This window comes from Girardinichthys multiradiatus, chromosome 18 (assembly GCF_021462225.1).
Source record: "Girardinichthys multiradiatus isolate DD_20200921_A chromosome 18, DD_fGirMul_XY1, whole genome shotgun sequence".
NCBI classification, from domain to species: Eukaryota; Metazoa; Chordata; class Actinopteri; order Cyprinodontiformes; family Goodeidae; genus Girardinichthys; species Girardinichthys multiradiatus.
This window is the reverse complement of record NC_061810.1, coordinates 10985881-11001398: the sequence shown is the minus strand read 5'-3', so window position 1 is coordinate 11001398 and position 15518 is coordinate 10985881. Positions and strand designations below refer to the sequence as shown.

At 41.2% G+C, this 15518-nt stretch overlaps 1 protein-coding gene across 8 annotated transcripts in view; it reads left to right on the top strand.

Annotated features, from left to right (window-relative positions):
- usp2a (ubiquitin specific peptidase 2a) overlaps window positions 1-15518 on the top strand; it is a 66697-nt gene that overhangs the window by 31778 nt on the left and 19401 nt on the right. The window contains exon 1 of one of the 8 annotated variants that reach the window (XM_047391573.1): window positions 10763-11286. The exons of 6 other annotated variants lie outside the window; for them this stretch is intronic. In XM_047391573.1, the coding sequence (XP_047247529.1) occupies window positions 11131-11286 (156 nt within the window). In that variant the 5' untranslated portion in view covers window positions 10763-11130. Of the gene's footprint in view, window positions 1-10762; window positions 11287-15518 lie in introns of those variants that run through there. One more of the 8 variants, XM_047391572.1, reaches the window with a different exon arrangement.

Below are 15518 nucleotides of genomic sequence, written 5' to 3'. Positions count from 1 at the left end.
CTTCTCCTGCAACTCTCTCTCTCTTAGATAGAGCCATCTTGTCCAAACCATACATTTAAGCAGGTCCCACTACTAACCGGTAAACTTTCTGTTTTACTCCTGCAACTATCATTCATCATAAATAACTACTGACATCTCTGTATCTACTCCTCTGTCAATTTCTTCTGCACTTCCCTTGCGGACTGTTCCTTTCTTTGGATGATTGACCTCAGGTACTTAAAGTCCTCCACCTCCGTGTTTATATCACTAATAGATGTCTGAATTACATTGCTCAACAAAATTCAATGAAACCATGAAACTGGTTTATCAAGCAAGGTTTGTAGAATGCAACCTAGTTCTCATTCATTATGGTTTTCTAGTTTCCATCACCTACAATCTAACTAGTCATACAGACTGACCTGAGATAAGCTTGAATTACACCAACCCTCCTCCCCTCGTTGGAACATGAATGTTTACAGTCATACATGCCAGGGTTGAAGAGTCTCCTAAAGTAGGATTGGCATAGACTGGTAAATCCAATCTTGATGGTTTCACAATCTTGATGAAACTGGTTTATCAAGCAAGGTTTGTAGAATGCAACCTAGTTCTCATTCATTATGGTTTTCTAGTTTCCATCACCTACAATCTAACTAGTCATACAGACTGACCTGAGATAAGCTTGAATTACACCAACCCTCCTCCCCTCGTTGGAACATGAATGTTTACAGTCATACATGCCAGGGTTGAAGAGTCTCCTAAAGTAGGATTGGCATAGACTGGTAAATCCAATCTTGATGGTTTCTAAGAACTGTGCTCAGGAAAAACAGTAGACGCATGTGCTGTTGTGCTTTGGGGATGAGTAAGGGAAACTGGCTGGCACAGCAATGATCATTATATTTTTCTGCCAACTCATCAAATTCTCAGATTAAACCAGGTTCAGGTTCAACTTCTTTCTGTTCCTTTGAATTTCTTAGAAATATTCTAAAAATGAGGTGTTTACTACATATGCAGCTCATTGTAAATGTATAGTCAAATATGGATCAAATATACAATAATTAGGGTTGTAGCGATACTTCTAGCTCACAAGTCAAGGCATTACACGATGTTGGGTTCACGAGAATGGGTTTAGAATGATAAAGTTCAGGTCTAATCATGAGAAATGTTTTAGATTTTGAGTAGTAATGGTCAAAGGCAGTTCAGATTCATTTAAAAGCTCTGAAATATCCCTTTAGCTTATAGTACAGGTTGGAAGCTTTGTGGCAGATACCAACTTTAGTGTTATTAGCGTCTGAAAGCTAGCCGGTCATGGCATTTTCACAGTGTACTGGGTACCCAAAATAATTTAGTAGACGAGGCTTCTTCTCGCCTTTTAGAAACAAGCGTCGGGAGCCAGCTCGACAAGCAGCTTTTATTGCTCCGTCAACACTACAGGGCAGCTTATAAATTACTTTATTTGTTATTAAGGAGTCTTGTTTTCTTTTGCTCTATTTGATTGTCTATTGCTCTATTGCTTATTTGAGTGTCCAGTTGGTGGGGATGAGAAGGGGCTTGTGTTGGGCACAGTGTTAGCACTGTAAGAAAATATGGCTGTCCACTAGTGGCTGGTTAATGGAGCTGAAGTTGGTATTTGACTCGTAATGCTAAATTAAAGGGCAGTTCTTAGAACAATCTGGACCAGAGTTGATCATTTATGGTTTAAAATCTTAATACTGAAACCTGAACTGATTAATTCTACACTGAACTGAGATTTTTTTAAATACCATTTGAGATTTAAGAAACCTTTACATTATTTGTACCAATCCCAAAAAAAAGCTTTCATTTTAGATGTGTGTGTGTGTGTGTGTGTGTCTGTGGGGAGGGGGCTAGGGGGCATTGGGACGAAGAAGGATGACCTCATCCAGGCCACCATATGTGGAAGAACCCCCGCTGGAGTTTGAAGAAGTTGCCTTCATATCCAGGGCCCATTTGCAACTAGATGGCGCTATGCGACACGGACGTAGCAGTGATGACAATTATCGTGCCGTTTTAATACCATGACATCTCATGCCACGAGATCTCTTTACACCCTTACTAATAATAATACATGTTTAATGATAAAACATATTCAGGCTAGGCTGCACAGTGGTGCAGTTGGTAGCACTGTTGCCTTGCAGCAAGAAGGTCCTGAGTTCAATTCCTGGCCAGGGGCTTTCTGCATGGAGTTTTCATGTTCTCCCTGTGCATGTGTGGGTTCTCACCAGGTACTCTGGCTTCCTCCCACTGTCCAAAGAAATGCCTGTTAGGTTAATTGGTCACTCTAAATTGCCCTTAGGTGTATGAATGAGTGTGTGCATGGTTGTATGTGTGTTGCCCTGCGATGGACTGGCGATCTGTCCAGGGTGTACCCTGCCTCTTGCCCATAGACTGCTGGAGATAGGCACCAGCTCCCCCACGACCCACTATGGAATAAGCGGTAGAAAATGACTGACTGACATAGGCTAAAAGCACAGTCATTGGATGACTGATTCAGTCGGATAACTATATAGTACTTATAGAATCCATGCTAATTTTGGGGTCTTCTTCACATAAATAGTTTTAGACAAACTGGCTTAATGTTTTACGTCTTTAGAAATCTGTGATTGTATTCAGTTTTGAAAATCAGATCAGGAATTTCAGAAAAGGCCTATTGTGACCTCACATTGTGGTTGATAGCAGCCTATTGAAAAGACAATCCTAACCTTTCACTCCCACTGTCTTCCATCAGCGCCCACTAACAGGCAATAAGACCAGGCTGGGTGTAACATGTCTTGATTTTTCTTAGCTTAAGTAGATTTGATTGTTTGGGCCTTGTGTCTATAAACTTTCTGTTGAGCAACTTTAACAATACATTTAAACCGTCTGACTCTCCGTTCTCCTGCTTGGTCAGACAGCTTAGGGTTCGATTTAGAAAAAGGAAAAGCCATAGTCTGGTTCAGGATGGAGCTTTTTTTCTGTTCTCTGGAAAAGAGGGTCAACATTTTATTGGCTGAGTTTTGTAAGCTGTTATTGTGAGTCTATTTGGTTGGGTTTGTAGGTCAGAGTGTAGTCTGTCTGTGGGGAAACCTTATATTTACATAGCTGAGTAAGGCTTTGCACAGCACTATTTACTGCGCATATCTGTCAGAATTCTGATGTCCAGGGTGGCATGCTATTGTTTATACTAAAAGTATAAAACCGCAGGTTTTAAGTTCTATTATTACACGAACTACTACACATTCAGTTTATTCTTTTTCTAAACTACTTACCGAGGTCAGGGTTGCTATGGCAAGAGGCATTTCTGACTTCTTCTCATAGATGTTCTGGGCTAAAGCTCTGCTTTTCATGTCAGGATATCTTATCCTGGCAGACAGCGTCATCTGTTGTCAAAACATCCTGAAGTCATTTCATGTGTTTAACCAAGAGCTTCTGTCAAAAAGCAGAACCCAGTCTGCTTGTGCACAGCTTGTCTAGCCAACAAATTAGGACTGAATTTGGCAGTTTTGCTAATTCTGTCACAGGTCATAGAGGTCACCTGACTGTTGAAATCTAAAAAGCAAGACTTTAAAAGACTTGGACCATAGTAATATCAGCTATGTAACTAAAAGGTCCAGGAGATGGTACTAAATGGGACTTGGTGGTTCTCCAGATAAATGTGTTGTTAGATGGACATGTCAGTTTTCTCAGAAAGGTCATGAAGGCTTGGCTTCTGATGGTTTAGCAGTTACCTGTGTAGAAGATGCTGTTGGACAAAACGTTAGTACTAAACTCAACAGCAAGCTACGACATACCGTGTGGGTCTCCACAAGAAGACATGCCTTTAAAGTTGGGATGAGCCCTTCAAACCAAGAAACTGTTCATATTTGCTTGTAATCAATCAGCCATTGTTCCAGTCTGCCACACACCACCTTACACGACACACACATGTCACACAGAAAAAGGTTGAGTGATAAAGCTTCACCGAACACTGAGAGTCCAAACTTGGGAACATTTTCTCTAATAATACCACCAGTTGAATAAATGTTGATGTTCAAAGTTTTTTCTATTTCTGTCTCTGATTCTCTGCTTCATAATTAGCAGATCTGCTCCCAGTTGACTGACCAAGTAGCCATTAAAAAAAGCTGTATTGTACCAAAAAAAAAATCCTTTCTATTCTTTCCACTTGTGCCATGACTGGTGACTGTACAGTATACTTCGTTATCTTCTGGTACACTGACAGACAATTCTTTTCTGAAACACTCCCTCATACCGAGATCTTCCTTGTTCTCCCAGTGAGGCTGTACTTAGCCTTAGCACCCATAAATGACTGTAAAATATTTTGGTCTCCTCTGAAAGGAATCTATTGCTCATAAAATACATGAAACACACTAGTGAGGACATTGTCAGCACAGGTTTGCTGATTTACCTATAGTGCCCTGCAAAGGTATTCACACCCATTGAACTTTTTCATATGTTATCACACCACCATCACGAACTTCAATGTATTATTTGGGGGCTTATTTGATAGACCAACACAGAGTAGTGTTTAATTGTGAAGTGGAAGGAAAATGATACACAGATTCAAAAAATTTTAAAATGCATTTGTATTCAGCCACCCACCATGAATCCACTCTATAAGCACCTTTCATTACTATCACAGCAAAATGTCTCCTGTGGCATGTCACTATAACTGAAATTCTTGCCCTGGGTTATTAATCAGGGTTAGAACCCAAATGGAGGGAGGGTGTAGAAGGCTGGCCTGGTGAAATAAACAAAGTATGTACTGAAAAAAACTGAAGAAAATTAAAAACAAGTGTCAATCTCAGTGGAAAGCTTAACAAAAGGATATGACCCAAAGCTGAGAAACAGAGATATTTAGGCTGAAGTGGTGATTGCTGAACAAGGAGCAGGTGGTTGACTGATGACTGGCTGCAACTGTGACGGAAGGCAAGGGACTGAAGGCAAACAGAAAGAGACGGCTGGACAGAACTGACAGAGAAGCACAGAAACCAAAAAGGTTTACAAACTTGAAACAACACAATGAATCAAAACAGCAACCAAAAGGTGATAAAGGAACTTAGCAACAGGAGTAACAAGAATGTTTGCACCTCAAGGGAAGGCAGGTTTCAAATGGTAACTAAGGTCTATGGCGGAAAACAGTAACCAAACACTACCACTCAGATCAGCATGTACATACAGAATGAGCTATATACATTAGAGCATGTTAAATAAAACTAAAACCGTACAAAATAATCCAAATACCAAATCAAAGTACTAACAATCATGACAACTGGAAGGTAAACCTCCTCCTGAGTCTCAAGTTTTCTGCAGCTTCTTAAAGGTTTTCTTCCAGGATTGTCCTTTATTTAGCTCCAGTCATCTTCCTATTAACTCTGACCTGCTTCCATGTCCCTGCCTAAAAAAACACAGTATGATGCTGTCACTGTGATGTGACAAAATATGGAAAAGTTCAAAGGGTTTGTCTACCTTTCCAAGGTCATATGTCGAGGATACATTGGGGAAAGAACAGGTATCCCAAGGTAATTGTAGTCTGACTTCAGTTAGATAATAATACTCCTGAAAATATTTTGTATGTTTTTGTATACCACTATGGTTTGCTTCTCGCATCAAATATCAATCCAGACACAAACTCTTTGCCATCTTATGATGTTGTAGTTTTCCAGTTCAGAGATTTAGACATTGGTCTCACAAACACACACACACACAGCCTGCTGATGGAATGTCCTCCTTGGTTATTTGTTGTGTACACACTGGAGCCCCGGTCACAAGTTTGTTGCTGGGTACATGCCGCAGTTCACTTTACACATGAGCTCTAGTAAATTCATCCACGCTCACACACAGAGATCTGTTGTATTAGGAGGGAGATCAGCTGATAGTGTTACTGGCACTACTACTGGAACTAGGAGGTGAGGTACAGCACATTCTCTTGATTTTTTAATATTAAGAAGAATTGTTTTGAAACATTCCGTGAGTCAGCAAACTTGTATACCCACCAGTAAACCACAGGTCACTACCAGTTGGAAATGCAACAAGAACGACCTCTGAAGTTCAGAATTTCAGCTGGGAGGGTCAGAGCTTCCCGAACATCTCCAAGTTTAGTATTTAAGATAGCTCCACGCACATAAAATGTAGACAAGGTGGCCTATATCAACTTTCTGATGGTTTCTTTACCCCAATGGAACATGTAGTTCTGTAAAATACATATTTGTGATCATGTTCCTTTTGTGTTTTAACTAATAAAAGTTTAGTTCATCATTGGCGTCTGTTGCTAATAACAGTTAGCCACCACAATCATTAGCCAATCCCATTGTTTTCCATCTTGCAACTAGAAGGCTCCCAACTTGGCGGTGACATCATTCTGGCCTCCGAGCTCAGACTTCTAAGACAAATGGAAAACAGCTTAAAAAACCCAGTCCTTCTGACTCAGACCCAACCTCTGTCACCTCATCTGTGCACTCACTTGTTTACTTGCTTGGTAAAGCTTAGGTACTAAATGTGACTTTAGCTGGGACATATTGATGAGTGTCCTCTAAAGGCTGGTAAACATGTTAAGATACAGCTTTGACATTTTTGCTGTTTCATCAATGTGCTCATGCGTCAGGTATAGTGTTTTCCACGTTTTCCATTCGCAATAACTTGTCCTATGATCAACTCACACAGATAAAAGCTAAAATTATTTATGTTTCTGGCTCACCATTTAAAATTCCTGCTAAATTTCTAACCCAACCATCAAATTATTATTTTTCATTCGTGATTTTTATTATTTTTCTACATTCAGTTGTTCATTGTTAACTGATGATGCCAATTCTAGCATATTACCATGCATCATTACGTAGCATTTGACGTTATTGTCATATTATATCTTAAAAAATATGAAATGACTAAACATGTATCTGGGGGCTGTCAGCAAATGCCATTTAATGGACAGATAAAGTTCTGATCTAACCTAACCTAACCAATGAAACAAAACTGTGTTTCTCTTCTCTGGAGGATATTTTGATGAAGTGATTCTCCTTCAGATTTAGGAGATCAAACATCCATTGGTAGGGAAGCAGCACTTCCATTTGACTTGTCTCAAGGGTGACACATGTTGGACGTGTATGACCTGCGAAAGAAAATACACCACTTTGACTTCCTGTTAAACATTTCCACCGGTTGTGATAGGGTAGCGCCTGATGCTCCATTGTGTAGCGCCCTGCGTTCCTTTTTGAGACTGTTCTTTACAGAAGCGTCAACAGTTCTGTTAAAACTATTCAGAGCTATAGTTCAGTAATCTGTTTTCGGCACACAACAGTTGGCACAATGCACCACGATGCTCCTGAGATGTGTTTTCTGAAAAGGTCAGGGTAACTCCTCGGTCAGCAATAAGCTCCGCCCACAGTCAGAATCTGAAGTTCGGAGAGATATGTGTTTTTCCTAAGATTAGTCCCTATCCTGTTGTCTAAAAGTTGTCTCCGTCCTTCCTTCATTGTATTCTTAGTTTCTTGTGTCCTTTCCCTTCTCACTTCGCTCTTTGTGTCATTCCAGAGTTCCTTCCTACCTAGTGTCCTGGCTTCTTTTTTTCTATCCTTCCATGCGTTCTTCTTTCCTTTTTCCACTTTCTTCCTTGGTTCTTTCCTTCCCTGTGTCTTTTGTCTTCTTTCCTTCTATCTGTTCTTCCTTGTGTCTTTCAATCCTTTTTTCTTCCTTCATTGTGTCTTTTTTGAATTGGAACTTTTACATGAATCATGTGTGGGATCCATGACTGGTAAATCTTACTTTATTTAGTATGTGCTTAATGGGAGTCTACATTAAAACACTGAATGGGTTTCCATGGATACCTACATACATCGGCGATATTTAAAAGTTTTTATGATTTTGCACATGTAATGATCGTTTTCCCTCTCACTCTCTAGTGTCAGAAATCTTGAAGAAGGACATTAAGCTTTTTTTTACGTCTGGGTAACAACACCTATATATGGTTACATTTAGAATGCTGTAAATGGACAGCTGGAAACTATGTGATACAGACTGTTTGTTCTTGGACAGTGTTGGAACAATAATCAACCTGTCATTACGATACCCTGAAATAAACTCCTACTGAATCCTCACCATTGTTTGGGCCACTGATGAGTCACAAAAGTCTGAAAAAAGACTCCCTCTGAGGATCCAGAGTCTAATTTTAAAACCAGACTGTTGTCCTTTAACCACCCTGTGTGTCTCCATGGTTCACCAACTGTGGTACAGGTGCCGCTGGTGGTACGTTGGCTGTTTTCAGTGGAAGTCAGATGGAGAACAAATGATGGTGCCTCATATTGCTGTGTTTGATTTACCGCTGAAGTTAGAAGAATCAAATCCACCTCAATCATGTTCTTGCTGCAAGCCAGAAAATCAGCAGGATTTACCAGCTGCTATACTCAGGGCCCATTGAATTACTTACTGTTAGCAATGTAAGCTAATAGCAGGAGACTGCATGTTTCCTCATTGAATGCATTCAAAGACTAAAAACATGTTCACAAAGACTTCCTGGATCAAAGACTACCTGACAAACAGACCACAGTTTGTGAGACTGAAGAGTTGTGAGTCTAACCAGGTAGTCAGCAGCACAGGAGCACCACAGGGGACTGTACTCTCACCATTCCTTTTCACTCTGTACACCTCAGACTTCCAGTACAAGACAGACTCCTGTCATCTGCAGAAATACTCGGATGATTCTGCAGTCGTGGGGTGGATCAGAGATGGACAAGAAGATGAGTACAGGAAGGCGGTGGACCGCTTTGTGGCATGGTGTGGAAACAATCATCTCATTTTGAACTTAACTAACACAAAGGAGATGATTGTAGATTTTAAGAGAAACAGGAATAAGTCAAAAACTATTTCTATCATGGGAGAAGAAGTGGAGGTGGTGGAGGAGTATAAATACCTCGGTGTTCACCTGGACAACAGACTAGAGTGGAGATGCAACTGTGAAGCCATCTACAAGAAGGGACAGAGCAGACTGTACTTCTTGAGGAAGCTTAGGTCCTTTGGTGTTTGCAGCAAGATGCTGCATATCTTCTATAAGTGTTGTGGAAAGTGTGATATCTTCTGCCATCATCTGCTGGGGAAGCAGCATCAGAGCCAGGGACTTAAAAAAGCTCAACAAGCTGATAAAAAAGGCTGGCTCTGTTCTGGGGACTCCTCTGGAACCTCTGGAGATCATTGTGGAAAGACAGATTCTTCATAAAATGAAGAACATTATGGAGAACCCTGAGCATCCTCTTCATGAGACTGTCCTACAGCAACAGTGTCTTCAGTCAGAGGCTTCTTCAGATCTGTTGTAAGACCGAGCGCTACAGGAGATCCTTCCTGCCCACAGCCATCAGCATCTACAACAGCTCTTTGAGGAAACCCTCATAATGAGCTAAAACAACATTTAATTTCCCTTTGGGATTAATAAAGTATTTTTGAATTGAATTGAATTTGAAATAGAGGTTGTACATGTATTTGTGGGTGGTAGATATTTACTGAGATACAAACTACAAAGTGTAAATAAACCTCTTATTACATCAGGTTTCACAACCATTTAAACATGACAGCCATATTGGATTTTTTAGGTCTGGATTGGTGGATTAAATCCATCTTTCCTTCTTGGAATTCTGCTTTTATGGTGCATGGCACTTATTATTTTTATTTTAAACATGGAAATGCATAAGAATGTTATTTTTCTTTATAGTTCTCATGAGAAAACACAGCAATCAGAGAAGGTCCACCAAATTGTTTGAGAACTACTGCTCCAGTGCGGTAAAACAATTGGACTCCACACAGATTTCTTCTGCTTTTTGTCTTTGTGTAAATGTTTGAGATCATCAAACATACTTTGATAACAATAACTAGTAGAAACAATACAGATTTTAAATTATTTCTTAAAGCTATCCAAAACAAGCTGCCCCTATATAAGAAAATCTGCCATGTGCATTCTGTCACATCTAGCATAAAACTAGCATAGAATTTAGAAACCAAATGTGACACCAACAGTTGAATATGACGGGGGTAGTATGATGGTCTGGGGTGGCTTAGGTGCTTCAGGACCTGGAAGACTTGCTGTAATTGATTAAGCTATTAATTCTGCTTTTTATTTTAATAGAACCCCTGAAGAAGAATGTCCAGCTATCAGTTTGTGGCGTCAAATTTAAGCGTCCTGTGGGTTATGCACCAGGACAATAATCCAAAGCACACCACCTAGTCCACCTGTGAACGGCTAAAACCTTCCCAAAAACTACATGAAAGCTGGGAGTAGACCTTGTAAAAATCCTGAGTGAAGCTGAGCTTGACCTTAAACAGGCTCTTAAATTCAAACCTAATAAGCTGTGTAAAACGCTTAGGTTTTTTTTTCCATGTGCTTGATTGCTGTTATGTGCACTAAAGCTCGCAACAATCAGTATTTTTTATTTTTTTTCAGAAAGGCTCAGGTTAGTTTGAAAAGCTTTTGTTCCATAAATCTAATATTGGGTTTTCTTTGTTATCTTCATCTAATATTAAAATCCATTTTGTAGATCTGAAGCAGGACCGAATGAAAACAAGTAAAAACAGAAAAAGCCTGTTTACAGTGCTGCCTCTGCTGAGCTTCGGGCCTTTCTCTTGCTCGTATATTGTTCTAGAATATTCTTGTCTGCGCTCACCCGGCTGGAGGAGATGAGCTGTCTCCTTGGACCCAGCATCAGTTCATCAGCTCATAGAGATGATGTGTGACGTAAGGAGCACGGCCGAAGGCGGTCTCTGACGTCAGCTGGAGGCTGACTTTAAAGAGGCGGACCAGCAGCCTGTTAAACGGAATCGGAGCCAAATTCGCGCGTATTGCTATTTCCAGACCCGCTTCGTTGAATGGAGCCTTACATTGAATGATCCAGCAGTCTGTTCCGCTTTGATTGTTATCTGGACCTATCCTCTCCGCTTTACATGCTCTTTTTTTTTTTTACCAGTCCTCGGTGTTATTAAAGCGTAACTACAGCTACAGGTTCTGAGTATTTGGCCTGATTTATGACCTCTTTACGTAATGTTAGTGAAGGAATGAAAGAGAGCCGCAGGTGAGGTTTTCATTAAACGAGCGAGCGTCGCGAGAGAAGACAACGACCGGACCGAAGAGTTCCGCCGCCTGAACACGAAGCTCCGGTAGAAGCCTGCTGTCCTCCCGCCAGCATGCCGAGCATGCGACAGTCTTACACGGTCACAGTGCCGGAGGAGCCGCCCGCCGCCGCCTTCCCGTTTCTGAAGCAGGAGATGCGCAGGAAGGGCAGCATGTCGGGGTCGGTGCTGGTGTCAACGTTCGTGGGGCTCCTCATAAACCAAGCCAAGGTAAGAGGGAGAAAAGCCCCCAGGTTCATCAATAGGGAGAATTATAGCCGCTTTGTGTTGCTGTGGCACTTATGGAGCTGACCCTATGTTTGAACTCGTGAGGTATGTCTTATGACTGTGTGAACTTATGTCTTAGCGTTAGCCGAGGCAGTGACCCATACCTCTGTAGGTGCTAACTCAATAGTACAGTACAGTTAACACTCAAAGATGCATTATGGCTTTTACATTTCTCACACTCTTGTCAGCCTGAGATTCGTGAGTGGAGTTAAAAACTTACATACTGTACATGTGAGTCAGTGTCAAAGCCCTGCCTGCCACTAACACTGGCCATGAGACTGTCATGGAGTCAGTTTAACACAGAAGTGAGTCTTTTTGCAGGAGTAAGCTGTGAGCTGTGCCAGGATCAGTAGGCCTGCTCGGGCAGGTCACTGCTTATATAACCACACTATAATCCTCCATATAGCGCTCCTGTGTGCCTAATGCAGAAAAATAAATACATTCTTTCTCACTTGCCCTTGATGAATGCATTGTGTTGCTAATGATATGGGTGAGACCTCCCCCGCTTGTTCAGTGTTTATATGAGTAAAAGGTTTGAGAACATAATGTACAGAGAACCGGCGCTGCGTTTGAATAAAGAGCATGCTGGGATACTTAGAATTGGAAATTGGATAGATTTCACTTACTTATTTCAGTCTATTTTTAATTTTGTTGAAAAGATAAATCTGACTTTAAATCCTCATTCTTTTGTTGACAAATGCCCAATTACACATGCACTCATTAACATAGGAAGGTGCATGCTGTCTGCATTTTTTCCAGCAACAAAGAAAAATAAAATAATACATAAAAAGCTGAAAATATCATGGCATTGCTGAAAGTGTGTGCACTTGTGTATTCGTTTGACCTCCAGGGCTACAGTGTGGAGTGGAGCTGCTTTGTGTGCCAGCCTCTGTTATGTAATGAGAAATTACATTAAAACACACTTCAGTGCTGGCCATGTGCAGCGGACGTGGCATGCTTGTCTGTTTTACCATCACTGTCCCGTCTGTGGCCCATGTTTGTCCTCCTTACCTCCTTCTCTACAAGCCTCAGCATGCACGTTGACAAGAAAACGTGTCCTGGATGTCTCTTCGGTGTGTGTGCCTTTTAAATGGCTGCTCTGTGTGCGGTTGTCTCACGGTGCACCAGTCCTGTCAACTGCGAGGTTCAAGGCAACTGTCTGCCACAGCTTTCCAACACATCCTCCTCAGGACTTTGTTGGACACAGACGCAGCAATATCAGCCTATTTCAGTTATACATAAACTAATAAATGCCCTGTTATAGGGATGGCTCTGTGCAGGAGACTGTAACTCTGCTTGGCATTCAGTGTGAAGCAAAAATCTGTCAATGTAGACTTGAGCTGTGCCGATCAGAATTTTGTTCTGATTTTTTTTTTAGATGAGAAGATAACATCAGCATTAAAATATTTTCACTTTCTTCCCATGCACGGTCAAATTAGCTGCACGAATTATGCAAATGCAGAGGTCATAACATATTAAAGTGTGTAATATCGCAATAACAAAGGGCTGTTTGGATACTGATACAGTATTTGGTAGATTATACTGTTTCAGGTGCTGCAAAAAAGGGTTTCAATCATATTTTAAACCAAAGACAATAATGTCTTTGGCATTTTCTATTAGTGAGTAGTGCTGCTAGCGTGGCTAGAAGTATTAAACCATCAGCTTGTGTTTAGATCTTCGACTTTAAATGGCTGCCAGCATTTCAGATCCAGCATGTTCCATGACAGATGGAGGTTCAAAACTCTTAAAGATGTAAAAAGAGCGGGCTAGCACGATATTGGGAAACTTCCATTTGTGATACTGTTGTTAAGTATTGCAGTAACAATATTGGTCACAATTAACCAACATTTTCCACAATCTTCTTATTCTTTGTAGAGTTTCTTTCTTTCTCTGTTCTTTTTTTTTTTTCATCCCAATGTCTCCACCACTCTTCGTGAACTTGAGCGTCTCAGGCGCTAAATTTTTTATCAGATGTGGGCACCAAGAGCAGTCAAAGTCTACCCCGGTTACCTGGCGTATGATTGGCAATCAGAGTGCGAATGGATCCCACATTAAATATAATAATCTACCAAATGTTACATCACAGCAGTTCTTACGCGTATGGATAATCCGACTATCACTGCTGTTCAGTATGTCATGTAGATCTGAATCAGAGCGACCTTTCTGTTCTCCATTGAGCCTTTCCGTGTCCTGTCCGGCAGAGTAGCTCAGAATGGTTGTCTGAGTGCCAAGAAGAAGCCCAACAGATTTACTTTCACAAGTGGAGCATTACAGCTAACGCTTTAAAGCTCTGCTTGATATTTATAAAAAGAAACTTTATTAGAAACTGCTTTGGGATTATTTCAATTGTTACGGACACGGAGACAGAAATTAAAAGGAAAAAAAGAAGCATGAAACGGAGAGAAAGGGGGGCAAAAAGAAAGAGGGGAGACAATGAGAAAAGAATGTTGGAAAGAAAGAAGAATGAAGAGAATACAAGATAACATCCTGCTTGCTTCTGCACCTGCACCAAATGTTTGTATTATCCCCCCCCCCCCTCCCAGAGAGGGGCAGTGGAGAATCTCAGGGGAACCACCCAGCAGCCACAGTGCAGAACCCCCCGGGAGCTGCAGCGACGGGTCCATTGAGCCTTTCTGTTCTCTGCTAAAAGTCTAACTCTCTCTTGCTCTCATCGATGGTAAAAATAGCTAACTTAAGTAACAACTTTCACTCTATCTTGTCAGCATGAATTGGATGTGCTTATATGGTGTGTTCACTGATTGGAAAAAATTTGACTTTTTTAGTTTTCTTAGCCAGGTTTTCAGTGCATCTCCGTCCTCTTTGCAGTTCTGCTTGATTATTTCCTCCAACATGTCAGAGATCATGGTTTCGTATGTTGTGTCTAAACACAGGCTGGTGTTGGTCCTGTTAGTTAGTAGTTAGCTATGGCAGCTCCGTGTTTTGAGTTCTTCTCCTTAAAGGGTTGTGCATTCATTTGAAGCAGACAGAGAAGAGTTGTTACATAATATTTCAGTGAACTGCTTTAATATCTGAGCAATTCTGGGATTTCTCTAGTGAATTTAGTGTGTGAAGGGCGACTCTAGCCAAGAGGTCATGTCATTGGTTTACAAAGTTACATATTAATTTGTATCATCCCTGTCTCATATACACACTAACTTAGCAAGCTGCAGTGACGGATCACATCCCTCTGAGACAAATAAAACACTCACACACACCTTCAAGTGCCAGAATGCGTCACCCTCACTCACATGGGAGAAGGTTGACAAAGGCTCACAGAAAGCAAGATAAGGTGTTTATACCGGACTGCCAAACAGAGAGTCGGGTCAGAACAGACTGTTCTGCTGCTCTCGCTCACATCGCTTCGCCAGCCAATCAGTAGTTGGCATTCCAGGCTGCCTGGTGGAGCCAAGCATCCTGCTGAAGGTGTGAAGGAACAGCGATGAGCCGAGAACTTGTTATTGTTTGTTGAAGCTTGCTAGAAACACAACTTCAATGTTTTTAATTCCAATATTTCTATGAGATAGTTTTTGATTTAGCGTTGTTGGTTGTTGGTGACCTGCAGGAATGTGGTGCTTATGTTTCACTGATTTGTTGTTTCAGGATCCCAACATGATCTCTGTTGGATCACTGTAGGAAACAGAGTTACCGCTCAGAATGTTAGGACGGATTTCTGCTCTTTGACCTTCAAACACGAATGTCAGCCAAACCAGATTTCACCTTTAAGGACTATGACGCAAAAAGCTACAAGATGAACGGTGTTTAACTTTATTTCTAGCCTTGCTGCCATGATTAGTCGTTGATCACTTATATCTGGAGCAGAGGTCAGGGTTTCCCCTGTGGTTACGTTGGAGGGGGCGCAATGCCCGCCTCGTTCTCCCCCCAGATAGTCAAGTTAATAATTATATCAGATTTATTTTCTATCTACTGTAGATCATAACATTAATGGTTTTTTCACAACACTACGTGGTTTCTGTTTCAACATGGACGTGCCTCTACAATGTTGTCCCCTCTGTATCACTCTAGGCGGAGTTCCACCCGACACTCAGACACACACGACACGCGGTTTGTGGCGTGTGTGTTTAAATCTCACACACGTTACACACTCAGTACATGTTCTGGCAACTCTAACAAACTTACTTTTTGCCTTTTAGGCAATATTTCTACATTTCCTGAGC